Source organism: Dasypus novemcinctus, chromosome 13, assembly GCF_030445035.2.
Source record: "Dasypus novemcinctus isolate mDasNov1 chromosome 13, mDasNov1.1.hap2, whole genome shotgun sequence".
NCBI classification, from domain to species: domain Eukaryota; kingdom Metazoa; phylum Chordata; class Mammalia; order Cingulata; family Dasypodidae; genus Dasypus; species Dasypus novemcinctus.
In genome coordinates, this window is record NC_080685.1 from 88,275,001 (window position 1) to 88,300,679 (window position 25,679).

General features: G+C 41.3%; 1 protein-coding gene across 1 annotated transcript; it reads right to left on the bottom strand.

The window, feature by feature from the left end:
• Positions 1-3,494: 3,494 nt before the first annotated feature.
• LOC101423492 (alpha-1,3-mannosyl-glycoprotein 4-beta-N-acetylglucosaminyltransferase-like protein MGAT4E) lies at positions 3,495-10,664 on the bottom strand. Its single transcript, XM_058275408.2, has 4 exons — positions 10,557-10,664; positions 7,009-7,136; positions 5,472-5,622; positions 3,495-4,732 (listed from the first exon to the last, which is right to left on the bottom strand). Exons 1-4 carry the CDS (start codon positions 10,561-10,563, stop codon positions 3,591-3,593), a joined length of 1,428 nt encoding a protein of 475 aa, XP_058131391.1. The 5' UTR covers positions 10,564-10,664; the 3' UTR covers positions 3,495-3,590.
• Positions 10,665-25,679: the final 15,015 nt, after the last annotated feature.

Genomic DNA, 25,679 nt, shown 5'->3' on the forward strand with positions numbered 1-25,679 from the left:
GAATCTGTGTCTCTTTTTTGTTGTTGTTGTTGTTGTTGCATCATCTTGCTTTGTCAGCTCTCCATGTGTGCGGTGCCACTCCTGGGCAGGCTGAACTTTCTTTCCCGCTGGGCAGCTCTCCTTACGGGGCACACTCCTTGCATGTGGGGCTCCCCTACAAGGGGGACACCCCTGCGTGGCAGGGCACTCCTTGCATGCATCAGCACTGCACGTGGGCCAGCTCCACATGGGTCAAGGAGGCCCGGGGTTTGAACCGTGGACCTCCCATGTGGTAGGTGGACGCTCTATCTGTTGAGCCAAGTCTGCTTCCCCCAATGATTTTTTTTGAGGCCAGGACACCTTAATATCAAACCTGACAAGGACTTTATAAGAAAGAAAAATTCTAACACAATCTTTCAGAAGAACTGGATGCAAAAATCCTAAACAAATATTAGCAATTTAATTCAACAGTATATAAAAAAGTACAATACATCATGACCAAATGACAAAATTTTCAGGAATTATCATCTTAATGGATGGAGGAAAAGCATTGGAAAAAATTCAGCATCTCTTCATGGTAAAAACTCTTAGCATACTAGCAATGGGGGGAGACTTCCTTAATCTGGTGAGTGTTCCTATCCCCCAAAATAATTTAATGGTGAATTGTTGAAAGCTCCCCCACTGAAAATGAGAATGAGCAAGGGTGTTTACTTCTATTAAACATTGAATTAGAAGTTCAGTAAGTCAAGAGAAAAATTAAGAAAAGGCATATGATTGAAAACAAAGAAATAGAATTGACATTATTTGCAGGTGACATGATTGTATACAAAGAAAATCTAAAAGACTCTGCAGATAATCCATTAGAATTAATGCATGAATTTAGCAAGGTTAAGATACAAATGTCAACTGTATTTTTTATATGTCAAACACAAATAATTAAGAAATAAAATTTCCAAATGGTACCATTTATAATAGCATCAGAAAACATCTATCCTAGTAATAAGCCTAAGAAAAGGTTTGCAAGTCCTCTAAACTGAAAACTATAAAACATTATTGAAAGAAATTAAAAGAAATGTAAATAAATGGAGAAACACATATAGTCATGGATTGGAAGAATCAATAGTGTAAAAATTTCAATTTTCCATAATTTGATTTATAGATTCTTGCAAATATCAATAAAAATTTCAAGATTTTTTTTGGTAAAAATTGACATTGACACTCTGCTTCAAAAATTGATGAGGATATGCAAAGAGCCAAGAAAAGTCAAGGCAATCTTGAAGAAGTTGGAGGACTTACACTACTGGGTATCAGCACATTCTATAAAGCTACAGTAATTACAGTAGTTGCCTGTACTGCTGTACCTGCAGGTTTCCCTCCACTGAACTCCTGTCCACTCTTGTAGGTACCATGATCAGGAAGGTCCTGGTCTTTCCTGCCTTCTTTGTCCAGGCAAAGCAGCTTTCCCCACATCGGCCTAGGAATTCTTTACTAATGGGGACTCAGTCACCCCCAGCTTTGAGGACAAAGCCACTGAAGCCACAGCTGATTATAATACAATTCAAACACAGAACTTTTGAGTGAGGATTATGATGCTACTGCTGTTTATTCTGAATATTCTGAAAAGTGCATGACTGGAGTACCAGACTAGACTACCAACAGCACCATGGAAAGCAGTGAGGCTATCTTAGTATGTGAAATGAAGCAAATGTTCCATTAATTGTGGCCATCAATCTGCTACCTGCACATTCTAAGATTCTGAGCTTCAGAAAAAGCATACACTACACTATTGTAGATTGCATAGTTGTAGGAAACTAAGGAAACATAGGACAGGTTCCCAGCTTAGGAGAAATTTAACATCAATCTGAGGTGGGTGAAGGGAACTGAATACATAGATGTGGGGAAAGACATTTCTTAACCATGTCACATTAAATGTTGGCTCAATCAATATTCCATTGAGTTGGGAAAAAATCAGTGTGGTATTAACATAAAGATAAAAAATTAGACCAGTAAAACAGAGTAGAGAGTACAGAAATGGTCACCTGACTTACGACAAAGGTGACATTGCCGTACAGTGGTGAAAGGATGATCCTTTCAGACAATGTTGCTGGGTTGGTTGGATTTCTATTTGGTTAAAAAAGATAATGAACCCTAATTCCCACTATACATTTAAAAATCAATTCCATCTGTCCTAGACTTCTGTTACTAAGAGAATGGGAAAATGGTTATTAAGTAGGTATTTGATTCTGTTAGTGATGTATTTATATCTGGTTTCACTCCATTATTCTTTTAGGATTATTTTTATAGGTAAATTTTAGGTTAAAATGTCAGAAGTTAAAACCTATAGCTTGTTTGGCATTTTATCAGGACTGCATTGCATTTATCCATATTTATTATTTTGAATATTAAGCATTTGTTGTTGCTGTTAAGCCTCTTGCCAACACCAACTATGTTTTATTTATTTAAGAATCTTTACTACCTTGAAAAGGGCCCAAGGAAAAGGGCTTACTAAATGAGTATTTCTTGATGAATAAATGAAGGAATGAATTCATGTATCTCTCAGTTTCTTAACCTGAAATGTTAAACACAGTTTCATGCCCTTAGGCAATGAATTGTTCACTGCCCCCAAGAAACTGTGTCTAGGAAGCGGACTTGGCCTAGTGGATAGGGCATCTATCTACCACATGGGAGGTGTGTGGTTCAACCCCAGGCCTCCTTAACCCGTGTGGAGCTGGCCCATGCACAGTGCTGATGTGCACAAGGAGTGTCGTGCCACGCAGGGGTGCCCCCATGTAGGGAGCCCCACATGCAAGGAGTGCACCCCGTAGGGAGAGCTGCCCTGTGGGAAGGAAAGTTCAGCTTGCCCAGGAGTGGCGCCGCACACACGGAGAGCTGACCCAGCAAGATTATGCAATGAAAAGAGACACAGATTCCCATGCCGCTGACAACAACAGAAGCAGACAAAAGAAGAACATGCAGCAAATAGAAACAGAACAGACAACTAGGGGCAGGGAGGGGAGAGGAAGGGGAGAGAAATTTAAAAAAATAAAGGTTTGATTAGATCAGGCCATTCTTTTTTTAAAAAAGAAACTGTGTCTACTAGTTAAGCAATTTTTATGCTTTTTTAAAGCATATGGAACCCTGATGAAAGGTGTGGGTCTTCTCCTTAGAAAGTGTAGATATGAAAATATACGCTGCTTTGCATCTACTTCCAAGGAATTCATGGACAGTTGAAAGTCAATGCATAGGCTATCAGTCTAATAATTCTTACTCTAGCAAGGTCCAGTGATTGTCCATTTTGGAGGAATGGACCTTGCATCAAGGCAATTGCCAGTTCTAGTTTCATGTTCATGTTTCAGGCCATTCCCCATGTTAGGTAAAGCAATATCTACCTCAGGAGAAGATCCTGGGTTGGGAGACCTGTGCGGATATGTTTCTCTCTAGCAGCTCTTGGGAGTCAGATAAATCTTCTCTTTCTGCCCTTTATAAGTAGCCTGGAATGACTAAGAAGGTGAAGATCCTGACCAAGGAGAAAAGTTTTATTTCCTTGTCACATGTGTTGAACCCATCTCCTAAACCTGATCCTTCCAGAACTCACATTGGTTCTTTTATTCTTACCCTTTTTCAGTCTTAATCCAGATTTTGATCATCCTAATGCATGCATTAGATTTCTGAGCAGCTGTCACCAACAGTTGTACACATCTCACTGCCCCCACAGAATCTTCTTTATAAAACACCTTTTGATCCAGTATTCCTTTCACCAGTGGTCCCAGCAGGATATAGGAAGTACAGCCTTCCTCCTGAATAGGCTCAGAGCCCAGTTCTACTTGTGCTTGTTCCAGTCTATATAATCCCTGCCTACCAAAACCTGTCAGAACCTGTACTCGGATCACCTTGAGTGGCTGATCAAAAATCAAAGTTAACTTGTTGCCTGGAATGGGATACTCAGTGAGGAAGTAACTTTCATTCAGAAAATAGGCATGTGCTGGGAGATGAGAGCTTCTCATCATCATGTTAGTGTAGATCTTAGCAGGAGGGTTGTTGGGTTTACCAAAATCCTCTTCCTCTTCCTTTCCCTCTTCCTCTTGATTACATGTGTCCTCAGAAGTGGAATAATTGTCCCAAGAGTAGAAAAGTTTGGGAATGAACCTAATTGGAACTGTCTGACCTAAGAGGAAACCAAAATTTGAGAGAAGCAAGTCAGGAGTGTCCTTTGGAAAGAGAAAGAAGAATGTGATCAGACGGGAGAGGTCACTTGTGTGGATAACTTTCCCAGAGAAGCTCAGGTTGGAGAATTCCAGGATCACCCAAGGTATTTCTTTCCAGGCTGATAATGCCCAATAAATGGCAGAAACAAATTTGGGAGAACAGTGAACATTATCTCCTATCATCAGAAAGTATTCAGAGAGCTTGCTAGCAAAGTTCATGAGGAGGGCATAATCTACTTTCTGCCTGAAACGAAGTACTTCACAGGACGAAGAGTGACTGATGTTATTCAGATATCCTGGGAGAGGAGAGCCTTTGAGAAGACCATGGATCACAAGCAGCTTCTTGTCCTCAATATGTTGTTTGAAGAGACTTGAAATGTTGGTCACTGTTTGGCTGAGCCTTTCCAAGTCAGGATCTGACAGATAGACCAGCACTGTGATATACTTCAGCTCATCTTCTGAGGATACCTGGAATAGGGACTGCAGGGTGTCCAAGAGGTGATTCCCATGAGGACTGTGCACTGAGTAAATGCCCACTGTCAGCAGTTCTGAAGGAAGATATAGAGAACTTTAATACTTTAGGATAGTGAAAAGTTCCTGTAGATTAGGACTCTCATCCAGCCTTCTCCTTTATAGCAACCTGGGATGTATTTATAGACCACGATTAAGGGATACTATCTAGCCAGAAGGCATAAGGTGGTTTATTTGATCATAACATCTAAAAAAGACTGCCAAGGGAGCTAACATGAAGGAAAAGATTTTCTAATGGGGAAGGCTACAAGGAACCAAAAGCAAACTTCGCTGGCTTGAGAAATTATTTTAGCCTGGCCTTGAACTTCAGAGTTATCTCAGGTACTACTGATCAACCAGACCTGGATTAGAGGTTCTCTAGGGACCAATGTAAACCCAAGGATCCTGACAATCTAGTACACTGGGACACAATGCCCATGCTGCCCTCCTTTCCCTCTACCCAGTTCTTTCTCCCACAGCTCCCTCTGGCTTCTCTCCCATCCTCTCTTCCCCTCCCTCTCCCTGTGGGCCTGTCATGAAGGAGCTTCACTAGGAGATGGCTCCTTAACGGGGTCCCTATGGACCGCTCCTTCCTTTTAGTCATTTAAGGGAGGAGGAATGGGAGGAAAATGCACTCAGGGTTATATTCTGTACCAAATTCCAAAGCATGGCTTTTTCTTGGACACCAGTGCCTTGTCCTTTTTTTATCCACCTTACCTTTCCCTTGTTCCCTGTCTGACCTTCTCCCAGCATGTCCTATCCCTCCCATGTACTCACTCTTTTCCTGAGGAATAGTTCCAGCCAGGAATTCGTAGTAGGCATGTTGGAGTAAAGAAGAGTTTTTCTGCATTTTCTTGAAGGTCCTCAGATGATTCCTTTCAGATTTCATTTGCTCCAGATGTAGCTGCCACACCATTCTCTTTTCTTCCTGAGGATAGGATAAGTGTTAGCTTTGAGGTGCATCTCAAAATCCTCTGGAGACAATTGCAGGGCAGATTCCCCTTTTAAAGCTGGCTGGGCCAAGCCTCAGGATGCCAGTCACTAGGAAGGCAGAGTGTCTATGCTCAGCTCCCTGCTTTTCCCACCATGTGATGAGAACACTCAGGAGTTTCCAGAATAGATCATGGACCTTGCATTGAGGGAAATGGGGCTCCCTCAGTTTTGAGTGGCATATCTGTAGGAAGGTTCTAGGTTTATGTAGGGAAAGAATTTGCCTGCATACACCATGCCCCACATCTAATCTCTCCTCTCATTATCAGGTTAGGACTGTACTAGACACTATGATAGATGCTGAAGACCATTGCTTGGTCCCTATCCTCAAGCAATTTACACATGGAGTCTCAATTTTAAAGTCTTATCTTTTACTGAATTTTGAGCACCGTACATTTCTGAACCACTTCCCCACAGTCACCCTGTGCTTAATCAGGGTGGTCTGAGGCATTTTAGGGAAAATATGGACTGCAAAGCTTCAGCATAGCAGTGTTGGATGGTGCTTCTCCGTTTGCAGCTATCATACACTTGGAGGAAGTTATTTCAGGGCTCTGAGTCTCAATCTCTTCGTGTGCAAAAGAGAATGCCAGTATCTCCCATGCCAGTTTCTGGTGAGAGGAGTGACTGGACCCAGGAAATCGTCATTGCATTTTGGACCTGCTGTCCAGCATGAGCCTCCAGAGGTCCCTGTACATTGCCCTTTCTGCACTTAAGATACTTTTTCTTCTTCCTTCCTATTCAAACCCTATCAATATTTTAAGATCTGATGGAATGTAGTTGTTTTAAACCCAGGAATTTGGAATGCAACTTTGAATCAAGGTTTCAGGTGTTGGTTTTGAATGATTCCTTCAACCACCTAATAGACCCTTAAGGGGTTTCTGAAGAGAGCTGCAGGGAGATGTTGGAACTTGTATCACCTCCATTCCATATCCCTCTAAGGTGGGTCTCTTAGTTACCAGCTTTTAGGCATCAAACCTTCAATTATCCCTGAGGTCTAATGCTGCCCTGTTTACTCCTGGAATTTCCCCTTTCTTCATCTGTTCCTCTCTATTATCATTTACAGTTATTTCAAATTTCTTCCCCCCCCCCCCATCCTGACTGGGCAATTGACAAAATGTAAATGGTCTTTTCTTAAGGAAAATAATAGAAGTATATCATTTCTTTTTATGTTCAGTTAAAAAAAATAACTAGGTTTTCACTGTTCTTTCATCAGAATATTTGCAGTGATTCCAGAGTGTTTCACATATTGAGACATAAACACTGACATCTGTTTTCCTACTTAATGATTGAAAATTGCCTCCACTGTCAAGTTTTTGGTACTTACCCAAGAAGAGTTATATTCAATGTCCTGGATTTTTTCAAAGAGGAACAAGCTCAGGCAGACCAAGGATGCAATTGCTATGATATGTCTCCAAAGGTAATGATGCATGATGCCAGGAGTTGGATGTAATTCTGTGGAGAAATGTGAGCAGCATATGGATCCCAAGAGACTCCTACTGAGAGAAGTACAGGGGTGCCATTTTCCTTCTTTTCTACTTCCATCCCTCCTGTAAGGCTACACTGCCTTGTTCTTTCCTGAGCAATTTCTTCCTATACTGCTCCCCTTCACACAACCTTTTGCCATTTAAGAAAGAAGAAAGCCAAGGAGATTGATTCTATTCATTGTCTACATTCTGTAAACTATGCGTGGCTTTTCAGATGTATTGAGAAGCTGCCTTTATTCATCCACTTAGGCCAGGGATATTTCTTAGGAAAGGCATAGAAAGAATATGGACAGGGCCATGGTACTGAGGGGAAATTCCTCTTGGTAGGACCCAAACAGAGAGGGTATGGTACCAAAGAATCCAGGAAACCGATAAAAAGGGCAAGGACCTAAATATTCTGTCCTCTCCAAATCCTCAATTCAAACGAAAGTTTCCTCTTGGTTTGGTTGTTTCTCCCTGTCTCCCAGCCATTATATACTGCCTGATCCCTTGAGGCTCATCTCAATGTTTCAAGGTCATGGGTTGGTAAGTGTATTAGTCAGCCAAAGGGGTGCTGATACAAAAAATACCAGAAATAGGTTGGTTTTCATAAAGGGTATTTATTTGGGCTAGAGGCTTACAGTTACCAGGCCATAAAGCATAAGTTACTTCCCTCACCAATGTCTTTTGCCACATGTTGGAGCAAGATGGGTGCCAATGTCTGCCAGGGTTCAGGCTTCCTTGGTTCCTCTCTTCCCAGGGTTCATGTCTCTCTGGGCTCAGCACCTCTGGTTTCTCTGCAAGGTCAGCTGTAGACTATGAGGCTCTTTAGGCTTTGCTTCTCTCCACAAGGCCAGCTGTAGACTATCAGGAGACCAACTCTGTCTCTCTCCCTAGGGCTTCTGCTGTGTCTAAGGAGCTGTCTCTATTCCTCTGTGTTCTTCTCCTGTGTGTTCACTTCCCGGGCTGCAGCTCAAAACTCCAACATCAAAACTCCAACTCCATCCTTTGTATGCCTTTTATCTGTGAGTCCCTATCTACCAAGGGGTGAGACGCAACACCCTACTGACATGGCCCAATCAAAGTCCTAATCATAATTTAACCACGCCCAGGTACAGACCAGTTTACAAACATACTCCAATATCTATTTTTAGAATCCATGAACCATATCAAACTGCTACACTCCACCCTCTGAATTCCAAAAAGACACTACAATATTTTTAAAAATCAGTTAAATCAGTTGCAATGCTAAGTACAGAATCACATTGCAATAAGTTAAAGAAATAGTTTGTCTTGGGACAAAGTCCCATCTGTTATAGACCTCTGAAACTTATAAAACAATTTATCTGCTTCCAGTACACAAATGGACAGACAAAGGATAAGCAATTTCATTACAATAAGGAGAAATTGGGAGGGAATCACAAGTTATGGGTCCAGAACAGTTCAATAAACCTGCAGGGCATCCTCCACTCAATTTCAAAGTCTGAGAGTCATTCTTAAGATGATTGTTTCTTCTCCTTGGGGCCTTATGGGAACCCACTCTTTCCACAGGCTTGCTGGATGGCTATTTTCTTGGTTCCACCCTCATCAAGCATCTGGGTGTCTACCAAGCCCTAGACCTCACCCTCTGAGAGCATTGGGATGATTGTCACTCATTACCCAATCTTCAGGTTAGAGACTTAACCCCCTTAATACAATGAGGTGAAGGCAACATCCTCTCTAACCTTTGGCATACAGGCTCAACCCTCTCAGAGCAACGAGTTGACTACCTGGCCTTCCTAACCCATGGGGGACAGGTCCATGCCTCTCAGACCTATGGGGCATCGACCTCAACCTCCCTAATCTTTGAGGAATGTGCTTCACCCTCTCTGTACCCTGGGGCAGCAAAACTCTCCCTGAACATTGGGTGGGAACATCCACCCTCTCTAACTGCTGGGGCAAACTCACCCTCTTTATACACAAGGGTGGACACAAGACATTGGCCCAAGGCAATGTCTTAATTCCAGATCTCAGCTTCCATGGTTTTCCTCTTAAAGCTTTTTCTCCTTCAATCTCTTCATGTCCTTTTTAGTCCAAGCCGACAGTGGTTTTGTTCATACAGTGCTCTCATAAAGCTTGTTGGTTTAGCATGCAAGAAGTGGGGGTCCAAGCCATCAGACAGGAAGACTTTGCACAAGTCTTTCTGAGATAACTACATCTTCAGTCCTGATTTACAAGTTCCAAGTTTAGTTAAGTTCTCAAATGGGGCACTGTCATTTGGGAGCTTGAATTCCAGAGGCTTGGAATTTCCAGAATCAGTTTGTTTTATTTGTGCCCAACAGTTCAGTCCTCAGTGTATTTCTTTTATCTAGCATTTTGCTATAAGCTGCATGGAGAAGCCAAGCCATATTCTCCAGGTTTACTTTGGAAAATTCTTCAGCTAAATGCCCAGGCTCACCATTTTCAAATTCTCCCTTCCATAAAACATCAGGAGTTAATATTCCTAAGTTCTCTGTAACTTTAAAACATGGATTGCCTTTCCTCCAGTTTCTAATAATAGCTTTATCATTTACTTCTATGCCATCATAACAAGTCTCTTTCACATTCATGTTCCTACCAACAGACTCTGCAAAGCAATCTTGGTCTTTTTATCAAGCATTTCACAATTCCTCCAAAAAATACCCCTTACCTATTTATAAAACCATTCCAGCACTTTGGTTATTGCAAAAGCACAAGCCCACTCTCTGGAACCAAATTCTGTATTAGTCAGCCAAAGGGGTGCTGATGCAAAATACAAGAAATCTGTTGGCTTTTATAAAGGATATTTATTTAGGGTAGAAGCCCACAGTTACAAGGTCATAAAGCAAAAGTTACTTCTCTCACCAAAGTCTTTTGCCATGTATTTGAGCAAGATGGCTGCCGACGTCTGCCAAGGTTCAGGTTTCTTGGGTTCCTCTCTTCCCAGGGCTTGCTTCTCTCCAGGCTCAGGGTTCCTCTCTTCCAGGGCTTTGCTTTTCTTTCCTCACAACGAAGCTCCTCTGTGGGCTTACTTCCTGGGGCTCTAGCTTCCAGGGTCAAAACTCCAATATCAAAACTCTAACTCTGTCCTTTATCATGTCTTTTATCAATGAGTCCCTACCCACCAAGAGGCAGGGACCCAAAAACCTACTGATGTGGCCCAATCAAAGCCCTAATCATAATTTGATCATGCCCAGGTACAATTTAGAAACATAATCCAACATCTAATTTTGGAATTCATGAACCATATCAAACTGCTACAGTAGGGGTGGTAGGGATTTTTCTTTTGATAAGGACTTATACCTCAGCACCAAGCCCTTACAAATCTTCTTGATATGTACCACATTTCCACCAGAGATAGGAAGGAAAACAGAAAGTTACCAGAAGTTTCTAACCATGTGAAAACCCTCACCATACATGGAGCGGTAAGATCTTTGGCATCACTGTTTGATGGATTCTGGATAACAAAAAAAGGACCTTAGGTCTCCTCAGAGAGCAGGAATTTCTCTTAAACTAGTAAGAAAAAAGCCCTAATAACTGTAGGGCTGGACCCTGTACAGAGCAGGACGAGGTCACTGAATGGCTCCTCTGAGATAGCCAAACATGGCCATCCCTCATAGGAGATAAACCCTGACAACCATTGTTCTCTCTGAATGGGGGTCAGCCAGCTCACTACCTTCACCATCACACCAAGAGCTGTTTGAAGAATGAAGGTTAGTTTTGGTTGGTGAGAAAGTATTGAAACCAGCTTTCCAGTTGTTGCAGAGACAGTAATGTGCTCCAAATATTTCATTTACTATGCCCTACATTTCCAGACCTCCTTATGGTAGGTGAAACCACATGACTAACTCTAGCCAATGAAAAATGAATAGAAGGAGTGTAACCAGATTCCTCTAGGCCCCTGGCTATGTTACATAAAATAATTTAAGAAAATGCTAGCTCAGTTAGGCCTAGTAGTTTATTAAGGAAATGAAAGAATAGAATAGAAATGGAAGAAAATAACAGATTATGGGTCCCACGTATATTTGTGGGCCAGACCAGGCAGAAAGAGAGAGAAAGCTTATGTGGTTGCTTTCCTTTTTTTCAACAAACTTTTTAATTGTTATTTTTAAAAGAAACTTAGATTACATAAATGTTACATAAAAAATATAGGGGATTCCCATATGTCCTGCTCCCTAGCCCTCCCACATTTCCCCACATGAACATCCTTCATTAGTGTGGTACATTTGCCGTAAATGATGAACATATCTTGAAGCACTGCTACTAAGTATGGATTGTAGTTTACACTGTAGTCTGCACTCTCTCCCACACAGTTTTGTACGTTATTACAAGATATACAATGGCCTGTATCTGTCATTGCAATGTCATTTTGAACAATTCCCAAGTACCAAAAATGTACCCAAATTATACCTATTTTTCCCTCTTTCTCCCCTCAGAACCTCCAGTGGCCTCCACATCATTAAAAAGAGTTCTTCCATTGCTAGGATCAAAAGAAGTCTATAGTAGAATAACATTAAGTCTACTCTAGTCTATCATTCATTCCCCACTCCTGAGGATTTGGGGATGGTGATGCCCACTCCACCTCTAACTGAGAGGGGGCTTACACCCCATGGGGCAGATGGATGGGACTATCTTGCTTACAGTTCCAGACTCTCTCTGTTCCTTGAGATGGTCATTGTCTATCATCATCTCCTTGTTAGTTGTCCTGTGTGAGTCCAATGAACTGGAGAGTAGGTGTTGCAACTCTGTTGAGATTCAGGGCGCAACTGGCACATGGGCAGCCCAAAGATTTAAGTCTCTTGGACATACACCTATCTACTCTAGTACTAATTATAGTATCAAATAGAAGGGGCAGAAGAGCCATGTGTAGGGAAAGCACAACTAAGTCCAATTCTATTACACTGGAGAGCATAAATTCCAAAGTAGGGCCCACTGGAAAGGCATCAAACTCCTGAGCTGTCTGCCTTGCCTATAGTGTCTGGATGTCTCCAGAGTCCTCAGGACCCCTGCTATTTGAGGAAATATTTACTTTGGCAGTCAATGAGTTCCCGCTGAGATGTGCATAAGCATTACCTTTGGAATGACCTCCCGACTCGCTTTGAAGTTTCTTAGCCATATAAACTCATTTGTCTTTACCCTTTTCCCCTTTTGGTCAAGGTCTTTTCCAATTGCAGCAGTTGCTTTTTAAACCATTAATTACTCCTCCTTGTTAGTGTTCAGGGGAGGAGTCCCAGGTGCTTGCTGTTTTGATTGGTTACCCCATCCATTAATTTCCCCGGTGGTGGGGGGGAGGGCCCAATGACAAGCCCCTTGAGAATATCCAGGATTTTTCCTCAATCCCGGATGAAATCTCGCTCCAAATGGGGAATTCTCACGAGGTTTTTCCAGCTGCCTTTTGGTAAGGGTCTTTTCCTTAGGGGGGATTCCAGGCGGGTTCCAGGCGGGTTCCATGGCCATGTGTTTCATGGCTGTGGTTTTCTGCCAGGTCCCAGATTCGTCTTCTTATTCCCTAAACTAGCTTGCCTTGACTCACCCCTCAGAGGGTTTACCCCTTATTCTTAAGGGGTGCTGAAGGACGATCGTCTTTCTTCTGTAACTACTTCTTGCTGGTTAGGGGCAATAGACTCCACCTGACAAGGTGTAAAACCCTCTCACTACTCTATTGCAGTTGGCGGAAGATGAATCTGGCACCATGGGTGGAGCTGGATGAAATCCCCATATGGCTAACAAGGCATTGATTCTGGAAGAAACAAACTTGATTAGAATTTTGAAGATACATAGTCCCACTAAAAGGTTAAAGAAGATGGAGGTAAATAGGCCTAAAAGGGGCCAGCTATGACATACTAGACTATGAGAGTGAGAAAGGCCAGGTGCCTCCAAGGATTGCATTTTCCCGAAGCTGGTGGGTTTCATCTTGCAGGTTTTGAATGTTGTTTAGGACTATTTCAGAGTGATTTACATAGCGACAGCATTCTTCCATAAGGAACAGACATGTTCCTCCCCGTGCTGCTGTTAGCATGTTAAGTGCCCTGCGATTTTACAGCACCACAGAAGCAAGAAAGTCCGTTTGCTGTCTTAGAGCTTCAGAGGCACAGCTAGTTTATTCTATGCTGTTATTTAGCTCTAGGCAGAGATTATAGTAGATAGCAGAGTTTGGTATAAATTGCCAATCCCAGTTTTCCATGGTGGTGATTATGCCTAAGACAGCTAAGAGGGAGTTGGAAAGGCACTTCTCTAGACATAAACTTACAAACACAGTATAAACAATAACAAGACAAGATTATGGCAAGCAAAGAAAGATCACACTTAAGAGAGCCATTTTCTTGTTTCATAGGCACATTCATTGATTACTTAGAAAATGAATTAAATTTACTAAGACTTTAACATTTCAATATCCCTCTGCATATGATCTAGAGTAGAAAAGATATCATAATCAGGTGTATAGGTATAATACTGAATACTAATTAATGTAGAAGTTCCTCCTTGAGCTGCAGTTAAATAGGTCTAAGCCTGAGGCTTGCAAGACCATACATACATGCTATCTCTTCTTGGGAATGGGTCATAATGCCAATCGTGTTTTGGTTCTACTCCCATCACTCTGGTAATCACTACTCTACTTGGTGTGCCCTTCACACAGCCAGCATTCTACAGCACCATTGACCTAGAGAGAAGCTAGCAAGATAGGCTCCAGTATTTCACTGGCCTGGTACATAGTGCCCTACAGCTGTATGAAACAGTGTCAGGCTAGAAGCAACATCCATTGTACATTTGGCTTTATTGAGCCATCACCAGCTGCTGCAGGAGTCTGAAATTGCATTGTGCTCTCCATCCACTTCAGGATCATGTTCAGAGATGTAGTAGACATTTTTATTGTTTTAGGGGTGTGGCAGTTTGGGATTGTTTATGAATTCCAAAAATAGATATTGGATTGTGTTTGTAAACTGGTCAGTTCTTCTGGGTATATTAGATTTTATTTTTCAGAGGTTTCACTTTTACTTTATTAAATCAAGATTAGGGTTTTTATTTGACCATTTCATTAGGGTGTGCAGAGTTGAGTCCCCACCCCCCTGGTAGGGATAAGATAGACTTTCACACTGACGTAAATACACAGAGAAGAGCACAGAGGAAGAGAGACAGTTCTTTAGACAGGATCCTGTGGCCCTGGGAAGAGAGATGAGCCTGATAGTTCACAGCTGGCATTGTGGAGAGAGCAGAGTGGCTAAGCCCGGAAAGAAAGGAGCCCCAGGAAGAAAGAAGAGCCTTATGCCAGCCTACAGCTGAGATCAGAAGAAGCTGGGGCCACAGAGCCTTAAAGAGGAAAGAGGAAGGCTGAACCCATGCAGACATTGCCCACCATCTTGTGTCAACTCGTGGCAACAGACTTCAGGTGAGAAAGCACCTCTTTTTTTTTTTTTTCCAAATTCTACTCAATTTATTCATTTTTTAAAAAAATATTACATTAAAAAAATATGAGGTCCCCATTCACCCCCACCGCCCCCACCCCACAGTAACACTCTCCCCCATCATCATGACACATCCATTGCATCTGGTGAGTACATCTCTGGGCATCGCTGCACCCCATGGCCTGTGGTCCACACCATAGCCCACACTCTCCCACGTTCCATCCAGTGGGCCCTGGGAGGACATACAATGTCCGGCAATTGTCCCTGGAGCACCACCCAGGTCAACTCCAAGTCCCGAAAATGCCTCCACATCTCATCTCTTCCTCCCATTCCCTGCAGTAACCTTGAGTTGGACTCTTCAGGGCTGTGTGACTGTAAGCATCTACCCCAAATAAATACCCTTTATAAAAGCTAACAGATTTTTTGATACTTTGCATCGGCACCCCTTTGGCTGACTAATACAAGAGATGAGGGACCAACCTAGCCAATAACTCAAACAGAGAGGCAAAATGTAGTATATCAAAGGTCTGGTTTGAATGCTCAAGGGAGTTTGACAATACTGAAGTCTACCTCTTAGTTTAAAAAAAATACTTCCAATGCAATTTAACATATCAAATGAACTTAACTATTTTAGTACTTTGCTTTTTACTTTTACACCTTTACCATGATGATGTTAATTAACAGGTATTTTACTTTAGCAGTACAGGAAAAACTACTTTCTCAATTATTTTATGAAAATCTAAGATTCCCAATGGAATCAAGATTATGTTTCTTTACCACCAATGGAATAAGCAGATTGAGGTGGCCTCTCACAGGTTTCCGTGTTATGAAGTTACTTTTTGCCATTAATATCAATTTAGGTTTCTAATTAATAATTTTAATGCTTCAGTTTAGAAGATGATTTTACAAAGTTCTTATAATGAACCATAACTACATAGACTGGTTACTTTACCTTAAAATAAGCTTATTAAATTATAATTAGCAAATAATGAAATTAATTTTATCCATTTAAAAGAGGGCAGATCTACATTTCTTTAATTTCATTAGACATGAACTTACAACTTATATCATCTTAAAGATTTAATACATATAATAACATAATACATATAATAACATTATATGTTAACGTTTTAACTTGGTATTTTATAAACCTAAGGAGATACCACCTAAGCTGCATAAAATTGAAACTGAATAATCTTAAAAGGCTAACTGCTAGGTTCTGGAATAACTGTAACTGTTTAATTTATTTTAAAAGTTCTTTCCATATCTTTTAAGGACTTTTCCTTTACTTATTGAAATTTGGTAATAGGATTATTAACCACCCTTATTTTAAGGCTGTTAAAAGGTTTAAATTGGGGGATTTTGGTACAAACTATGATTTTTAATTCCCTATCTTTGAAGATAGAATTTCTACTTTTTTTTTTTTAAGATTTATTTATTTATTTAATTCCCCCCCTTCCCCTGGTTGTCTGTTCTCTCTGTCTATTTGCTGTGTCTTGTTTCTTTGTCTGCTTCTGTTGTCGTCAGCGACAGGGACACGGGAAGTGTGGGCGGCGCCACTCCTGGGCAGGCTGCACTCTCTTTCCCGCTGGGCGGCTCTCCTTACCAGGCACACTCCTTGTGCGTGGGGCTCCCCTACGCAGGGGACACCCCTGCGTGGCAGGGCACTCCTTGCGCGCATCAGCACTGTGCATGGGCCAGCTCCAACCGGTCAAGGAGGCCCAGGGTTTGAACCGCGGACCTCCCATGTGGTAGACAGATGCCCTAACCACTGGGCCAAGTCCATTTCCCTAGAAGATAGAATTTCAATGTCACGCCTCACCTTTCCCCCATAGAGCTTGCAAAGAGAAGGCCCTGGGGATTGGGCAGGTCAAAGTGCTTAGGAAAAACTTTTTCCCTTTCCCAATAGTTTCTATATTCAGATTGATTTCTATATGACCTTTCTATCCTGCTTAGCCTACTTTGGGCTCCAGGAATATTCATTTACATATATAACTGCATATTTGATTTTACAATTTGAATAGAGCTCTTTTTAAGAATTTTCATTTGTTAATTTGATATTATCATCCCAATGTGTGAAGATATGTACTGAACAAATATGCAGAAAAAAATAGACACAGAAACACACAACTCACAGTTAAAATTTTCAATTTCTTACAACATAAGTTTAACTGTAAAATAACATTTAAAAGATCTCTTTGAAGGCTATTTCTAATTAATTTGCTCTGTGAATATGCAGTTTTGCACAAGAATTTTATTCTTTAATTATTGGCTTATAACTAACCTGTTCCCAATGCTCTAAAATACAATTTGCATCATTTTCCTTTACTTCAGAACTTTGCTTATTTCCCATTTTGACTTTGGCAGATGTTGGATGAAAAACACTAATTCCAGTATATACTCACTGAGGTCATTGAAGCCTCAGGGAAACTGGTTTCTCTAAATAAATTGCTCCTTTTAGGAATCCCAACACCAGAGGTGGGAGGCCTCCCCCACTTCCCAGTCCTTGGAGATAATAGGACTCTGGTGGCGCCTGGACTGGAAGAGTAGATGTTCAACCCTGAGGGCTGAGAATTCCACCAGGCAGCAATTTAGTCCACACATGGGGGTGGGCAGAAGTTGCTATGAAATAACCATAAGCAAAGGCAAGAGGTGAGGCTAGGCCTGAAGTAACCATAAACAAAGGTAAATTAGTTGAAGATTACCATTAGAATACCTGAAGTCTAGGTTAAATCCACCCAGTTATAGAAAATTTCAGATATTATCCTTCTGCAGTTTTATAATATAAAGGCATCTATATAATGATCTTAACTCTTTTTTTTTTTTTTATTAAAGATTTATTTATTTATTTAATTTCCCCCCCTCCCCCGGTTGTCTGTTCTTGGTGTCTATTTGCTGGGTCTTGTTTCTTTGTCCGCTTCTGTTGTCGTCAGCGGCACGGGAAGTGTGGGCGGCGCCATTCCTGGGCAGGCTGCTCTTTCTTTTCACGCTGGGCGGCTTTCCTCACGGGCGCACTCCTTGCGCGTGGGGGCTCCCCCACGTGGGGGACACCCTTGCGTGGCGCGGCACTCCTTGCGCGCATCAGCACTGCGCATGGCCAGCTCCACACGGGTCAAGGAGGCCCGGGGTTTGAACCGCGGACCTCCCATATGGTAGACGGACGCCCTAACCACTGGGCCAAAGTCCGTTTCCCATGATCTTAACTCTTAAAGTTTCTAATAAGTTTTTACTTTAAAGCAAATTGGGCACTTTTATTAACTAAGCTACAAGAATTTTATTAGCAATAACTTTTCTGCTTTTCTAGCAGCTGGCCCAATTCCACTTGTGATTTATACATTAAATCCAATTGCAAGGCAATATTGATATTTAGAGACTCATTTTAGGTTACTTTTCACCATTAGGAGAACCCCAAACAGTTTAGCAATGCAAACTCTATAAACTTTAAATGTTCAGGGAAAATGCTAACCAAATGTGCTAAAAGCTTATCTAGAATGTATGAAGTCCATGCTAAAAGCTTACCTAGGATGTGGAGGATATATGCTAATTCAAGCCTATTGATCACTGAAACAAAGAATGATTTGGCCCTTCCTCTGTATAAAAGGAACTAAAAAATCTTGTTTGGGGCTCGGGTTTGAAACAGAAAGCTCCCGAGCCTGGCCTGCTGTCAATAAATCATTTTTATCCTTCTGAAAATCATTCCTGAGTCCTGGCCTTTCTATACACAAATAATTGAACCTCTCTCGTTTTCTACAACAATGTGAGGGAGAAATAAATTTTCATTGTTTAAACCAATGAGATTTGAGAGTTGTTTGTTACCACAGCATAACTTAGCCAGCAATTAAGAATTTAGAATGCAACTCTATCACTTTGAAACAAAAGTATTATATTAAGTGAAAGAGGCCAGCCACAAAAGACTGTGTACATACATTTTTTTTAAGACTTTATTTAATTACTTATTTCTCTCCCCTCCCTGCCCCATTGTCTGCTCTCCGTGTCCATCTGCTGTGTGTTCTTCTGTGTCCACTTGCATTCTCATCAGGCGGCACTGGGATGTGTCTCTTTTTTTTCATTGCATCAGCTCTCCATGTGTGCAGCACTACTCCTGGGTGGGCTGTGTTTTTTGCGTGGGGCAGCTCTTCTTGTGGGCTGCACCCCTTGGGCAGGGGGCTCCCCTACACAGGGGGCACCCCCGCATGGCATGGCACTCCTTGCGCGCATCAGCACTGCGCATGGGCCAGCTCACCACACGGGTCAGGAGGCCCTAGGTACTGAACCCTGGACCTTCTACATGGTAGGTGGATGCTCTATCAGTTGAGCCACATCTACTTCCCTACATACATCTTATATCCTTCCATTTATATTAAATTATAGAAAAGGCAACTATAGGGGTAGAAAGCTTATTGGTAATTTGTCTGAGACAAGCAGGGTGTGTGGGAGGGATGGGGGGAATTGACTATAAAGGACCACAAAGGAACTTTTTAGGATAATGGAACTGTTCAATGTCTTGATTGTGGTGGTGTGGTGGATGTTACATGACTGTGCACATTTGTCAAAATTCATCACTTAAAAGAGGTAAATCTTATTGTTCTTCAATTACATCTCAATAAAGCTGACTTTAAAACTAAGATAAAATTAACAAGGAGCTATTCTAATCCAAATGGCATGTTTACGCACAAGGGTAGAAAACCAGCGCTTAGGTATAGGGATATAGAGAAACCTGATTTGTAACAGAGATGGGATTGCAGGTAATGGGGAAAGAATGTTCATATTATTAAGTAGTGCAGGGTTGCACAGTCATTCACATGGTAAAAAGAACTGGAACCCTAACACACATTCTACATGAAAATCCACTCTACATAATGGCAAAAAGGATACATGGGAGGTCATCGTTATAACCTCAGAGTAGGAAAAAAGAAATATGACACTATTTACCATATTAAAGATAATAAAAAACAAAACGATCAACAAAACTGAATAGATTATAAGTAGCCCCACATCTATACAGTTAATTCATTTTGACAAAGTACCAAGATAATTCAATGGGTACTGTTTTCCAGAAATGGTGCTAGAACAACTGGATATCAGTGGGAAAAAATGTGAACCTCTACCCTTGCCTCATTCCATATACAAATATTAATTTGAGATGAATCATAGACCTAAAGTTAAAAACTAACATTAAAAAGATTGTGTACACCAACCTTGTGGTATTCAAAGATTTCTTAAACAGGACAAAGAACAAACACTGACCATGAAAAAAAATTGACAAATTTAATTTAATAAAAATTACATGTAAATAGAACTTAAAAAAATATTGTTCTTAATATTCTCTAACCATCTTAATTTCAATTTAAATCTTTAAGTTCACATGCTGCCTCTCTGTAATATATCTCTCAGTTCTAGTAAAGTTAGCCACTCTCCCCTTGGGCCCCTACTGAACTTTGTTCATATTTCTGTGGCAGCATTCATCTCTTTATTATCATGTATCTGTCCCCTACAGTGGCATTAGAAGTACTGTGAAATTTTTGTCTTGTTATCTTTGCATCATCATTTCCTAACTCAGAGCTGGGGATATACAGGCACTCAGTAAATTTGCTAATGAATGTATACCATTAGTAATAACAGGTTCCCACCGCCCTAGATCTTGTATGGGCTACCATCTAAGAAATATGTCAACTTCAGAAGCCTAACCCTAACCCAACTCTAATGTAGTTCTAACACCTTGTGTTTTACGTTTACTTCAGAGATTTTTACTTCATAGTGTACATGGCTGACTACATATTGTTTTCCTTTTTTTTTAAAAGGTACCAAGGTCCTCATACATGGGAAGCAGGCAATCAACCACTGAGCTACATCCACTTCCACATATATAATTTTTAAAAGATTTATTTCTCTCCCCTTCCCCCCCGCCTCCCATTGTCTGCTCTCTGTGTCCATTTGCTGTGGATTCTTCTGCATCTGCTTGTATTATCAGGCAGCACTGAGAAACTGCGTCTCTTTTTTGTTGCGTCATCTTGCTGCATCAGCTCTCTGTGTGTGTGGCACCACTGCTGGGTGGGCTGCACTTTTTTTCAAGCGGGGGGTGGCACTCCTTGCAGGGCGCACTTGTGCATGGGGCTCCCCTACATGGGGGGCACCCCTGTGTGGCACAGCACTCCTTGCACGCAGCAGCACTGTACATGGGCCAGCTCACCACATCAGGAGGCCGTGGGTATAGAACCCTGGACCCTCCATATGGTAGGTGGACGCTCTATCAGTTGAGCCACATCCACTCCCCTCCCCCATATATTTTTGACAGTTCCATTAACCCTTCCAAGAGTTTCCAAAGGCTTTTTTTTTTTTTTTTAAGGTACTGTGGCTGGAGATTGAAATCGGGACCTCACATGTGGGAAGCCGGTGCTCAACCACTAAGCTACATTGGCTCCACTGAGTTGGTGTTTTTCATTTGTTTGTTTACAGTGTTTGTTTTTAGGAGGTACTGGGAATATAACCCAGGACCTCATACATGGAAAGCAGGTACTCAACTGCTTGAGCTGCATCTGTTCCACTTAAAAGAATGTTTTTGCACTTTTGGTCAAAAAGGCACTAAAAGTTTATGTGGATTGCTTTTCAATCCCATCCCCTCCTAGCCATGTCTCTGCGCTAAGCACAAAGTAAAGAAAGTTAAAATATTTTAAGAATACAGCTGAGCTCAAAACTATATAAACATTTATGTAGATTAATAAAGGAACAGAAATATACAGCTATAAGTTGAGTCTAAAGCCCAGACCTTGTAGGCTCTAGGAGCAGAAATAGTCAGGGATGCTTAGGAGCTTGACTCCTACGAAGAAACAGATACTTAAAGTTCACATGCATGTTGGGTACCAGAACTAGGCAGAGTCTGTGAAGCCAGAGATGGGAACAGAACTGCACAACCCATAAACAGTGTCTAGAAATAGTAGTAACTGCCAGGAAAGGATCCAGCTATTGTAAAACCAGGGCCTGGGCCAAAGTACCCACAAAATCAGCAGCTGGTCTCTAGTACGCTTATGGGACAAGAGTTCAAGGAACCAATATAAGACACATCTTTTAATTGGGGATCTTGGTGGGTTGTGTGAAGTCAACTGTAGAATCATTGGTCACTGCAGCACAAGTCTTTAAACAAGAGAGGAAGGAAGGAAGGCGGGGAGGGAGGGAGGAAGGAGGAGAAATATGCTTCAGATGAGCTTCCACTCTAAAAGGGCCAACAACATGATGAAAATAGCCAAAAAATTAAACAAATAGAACAATTTAATCTCAAGAAAAGATAAATATTTGAGCAATCAAAAAGGGCATTAAAGGGAAGTAGACTTGGCCCAATGGATAGGGCGTCCGTCTACAACATGGGAGGTCCGCAGTTCAAACCCCGGGCCTCCTGACCTGTGTGGAGCTGGCCCATGCGCAGTGCTGATGCCACAGGAGTGCCCTGCCACACAGGGGTGTCCCCCACGTAGGGGTGACCCCACATAGGGGAGCCCCATGCGCAAGGAGTGTGCCCTGTAAGGAAAGCTGCCCAGCAGGGAAAAAAGTGCAGCCTGCCCAGGAATGGTGCCACACACACACGGAAAGTTGATGCAGCAAGATGACACAACAAAAAGAGACACGGATTCTGGGTGCCGCTGACAAGAAACAGGCGGACACAGAAGAAGACACAGCGAAAGGACACAGAGAGCAGACAACTGGGGGCAAGGGAGTGGGGAAGGCAAGAGAAATTTTTAAAAAAATCTTTTTTTTTTTAAAAAAAGAGCATTAAAGGTTCTTAAAGAGATAAAAGAATACTATCCCTAAAAATGGAATAAAAGGTTATGAAACAGACAGATATTAGTTAGGATTAAGTAGCCATGAAAATAAACTAATCATAAATCTAAAACTAAAATATTCTCTGAAATATATGAAAATGAAAAGCAATAGATGGGTTTCTTTCTAGGTGGGTTCACCTCTGCTTCTGAGCTAAGTCCTATTGGTCCTGACTTTGGGCACAAAGATATTGGTGAAATCAGTATCTGGAGCAGCTTGTGCTTGGTTATCTTGAGTTGAGGAATTCTGAACAGAACTAGAGGCCTGAAGGTAAAGCATATGCATTGGTTGGGGCCTCACTTGGTAATGGCTTTCATTCCTACAAGTGTACTCTGCTTTAAGTAGGAGAAGCAGGCCCAGAGGTAGAATCTAGGTAATTTTGTGACTCTACTTTGTGTTCAAAGTGTCTTGCTGGGCTGACCCAAGTCAAATTAGGCCAAGATTGGGGCAAAGGAGTGAAGTTGTCTCTGCTGCAAATACTAGGTAAACTCTTTCTTTTTCTTATCTGTTGCTTTTTGGGGTCACTAAGCAAAGAATCTGGGCTGAACTGCTATTCATATCCAGTAATCTCTAGAAATTATTGGGCAGTTTTGATTATCCAGAGGCATACCACTCCAGACCACTGATAACTTGTCCAGTTTCATGTAGACACTTTGATACAGCAAGATGTTACTCAAGATTCTATCTTTAGGCCCTCAAATGTACATTTCTCAAAATTATCTCAGGGATGCTGTAGGCAAGAGCAGGGAATGAAGAGAGGTTGAATTGGGCATATAAATCAAGATGTTATGGAAACAGATGACCACTATCTTTTTAGGAGGTCATGTGAGAATCTGTTATTAATTCTAGGAAGAAAATACATCTTCCATCATCATCCATCAAGAGTCCAACATACTTTTTAGGTTAACGACAAAGAGTAAATTCATTAAGATCTAGTTTTCACGGAGACAAGGCAGAATATTGGTGATATGTTTAACTTGTTAGCCATCATGTTGAAGCTGCAGCAATCTTAAAAAGTAGATCTTTTTGTTTGTTTGTTTACAAAGTGTAAGACCCCCTCTCCTCCATGGGGGTATGGCTTGCTAAATCCCCACTGCAAGTTGGTGCAAGGAAGTTTCAGGCTTTGAGAGCAGAGACTGGTTAGAGTTCTTGGTTACAAATAGAAAGAACCAACTCCAAGTAGTTTAAGACCTCAGGGGTGTCTCACAAATACAACAAAAGGTATGCAACTGGATCGCAAGATGAAAATCTAGTCTAAGTAAAAAATCCAGTGAATACTGTCTCTACCTCATTTACTGTGTCTCTTAGAGAGATTGCTTCATTCTTTCCCTACAGATGAGCTTTCTTAGATACTACAAACCATATTCACTTGGCAGGAAACGTCTCCTACAACCAGTGTGTATATTTATCCCATGTGTAATGCCAAGATGAATTTCTCTTGCTTCAAGTTAAAAACATCCCTTGGTTTGTGACTTATTTATCTAGGATTCTGATAATGAGGCAGGGTAGGGAGGTAGTTTTAGACTTGAGTAGAATGCATGCTGATGTCCTAGGTAATACGGAAGCTTGGATCTTTTAGGTAATAGTGTGGTTGTAGGTTTGAGCTCAGAGAGGATAGGGACAAACTTGAAATTGTGGCTAGAATTTCAATGTGCTACTATATGCACAGTTGAATGGGGTTGTATATTCTTCCCATTTGAAAATTAGGCAATGACTTAGTCTGCAAAGCTATTTCATGTAGTTTAGTTTATCTTAGTACTGACTCAGAGGCAGAAGCTTACAATTCTAACCTTGGCAGGGATGCTTAATTTCGATTTCCCTTCTACCCTCTACCACAATAGCTTTGGCTTGCTTCCAGTGTAAGATTTCCTGAAAATGGGCCATAAGAACAGCTCATTCTACTCTATCATCTGTAGGAAGAAACAATTAGTTTGCTTAAAAGATAGCTAACAATCCCTTCCTTTCTCTCAGTCTATAGATGATGCTGTCCATTATTTTTTATGGCCACTAAATAAATACATATACCAGTATATATGCTTATTACTATACTCATTCTGTCAAGTACCAGACAAAAGAAATATGACCAATTAAAATATTTTTGTAATCAGGTGTAGTGGTTTCATCTATGGCAGGGTATGGAAGGAGGGAGAATTATCTAGTGGGAATCTAGTGGAAATATTTTCTAGTATGGTAGCAGTAGTTAGACAGTAGTTAAAGGGTGGATTGAACTTCAGGAATTTTAAGCATAATTCCCAGAGCTCTGAGCTAATAATAGTAAACTGCAAGTAGAGTACTTACAACTATCAAGGTAGTTCTATATTTTGCATCCCACAGGATTCCTATGTTATCCAGAAGAAATAAATGGAGTAGGTATTCCCTGGAGGAGGGAAATTATAAAGGTCTTAAGGTCACAGTTGAGTCTGGTTCCCAAAGTTGACTGGGTCATGAAATTTAGGATTATGCAGCTGAGAAATAGTGTGCCTGTCTCCCCAACTTGCTCTGGTCTGCTCTTCAGGCATGATGCTTGATCAAACCTCTTCAGTTAGTATCAATTCTTTCTTACTTGGCCCCATTTCAAACTAAACCCTGGCCATGACCCCTTGTAAATTAGCAGTCTGGTTCCCAGTATTTTTAGGATGATGCTCACACTAAACAGAACAAATTAAGAGAACACAGCTCATAAGAGATGAACAAAGAGCTTCTTCACTGGAAGAGTAGTCAGAGACAGGATGAGAACTAAAAACAATGGAGTGTCATGGAGAAGGTGGTTTCAAGAAGGATGGGATGCCTATATAGAAACATAAGGAGAAAGGCAACTCAAAAAATGCAATTAGAAGTTGCTGGAGACCCTTGGAGCAAACTTTCAAAGAACAGGTGAGTTTCAAAGTCAGAGTTTGGAGATACAAAAAGGCCCAGTGCTGAAAGCCATGAGTAAAAGCTTCTTACTAGTATTAATGGCAGATAGAGGAGGGAGCAGTGCCTAGCATGCATGTTTTCAAGGAAGAGTAGAACTGTGCATGTGTGAAAACTAGAGAAAGGAGCCTGTAGATAGTTGTTTCTATCATTTCTGATGTTTCGTTTTGCAGATCCAGTTTTCAAGGTTTATTAGTACCTAAAATCTTGGAATGAGGCTATGCTGCCCCCCTGTGGTGATAGGCTGCTCAGGAACTTCATTCTAAACTAGGTGTTGACAATATTCTGTAAAGGGCCAAATAGTAAATATTTTAGGCTTTGAGGTTCATATGGTTTCTTTCACAACTATACAACTGCCTTTGTAGCATGAAAATAGCCACAGATAATACGTAAACCAGTAGGTGAAG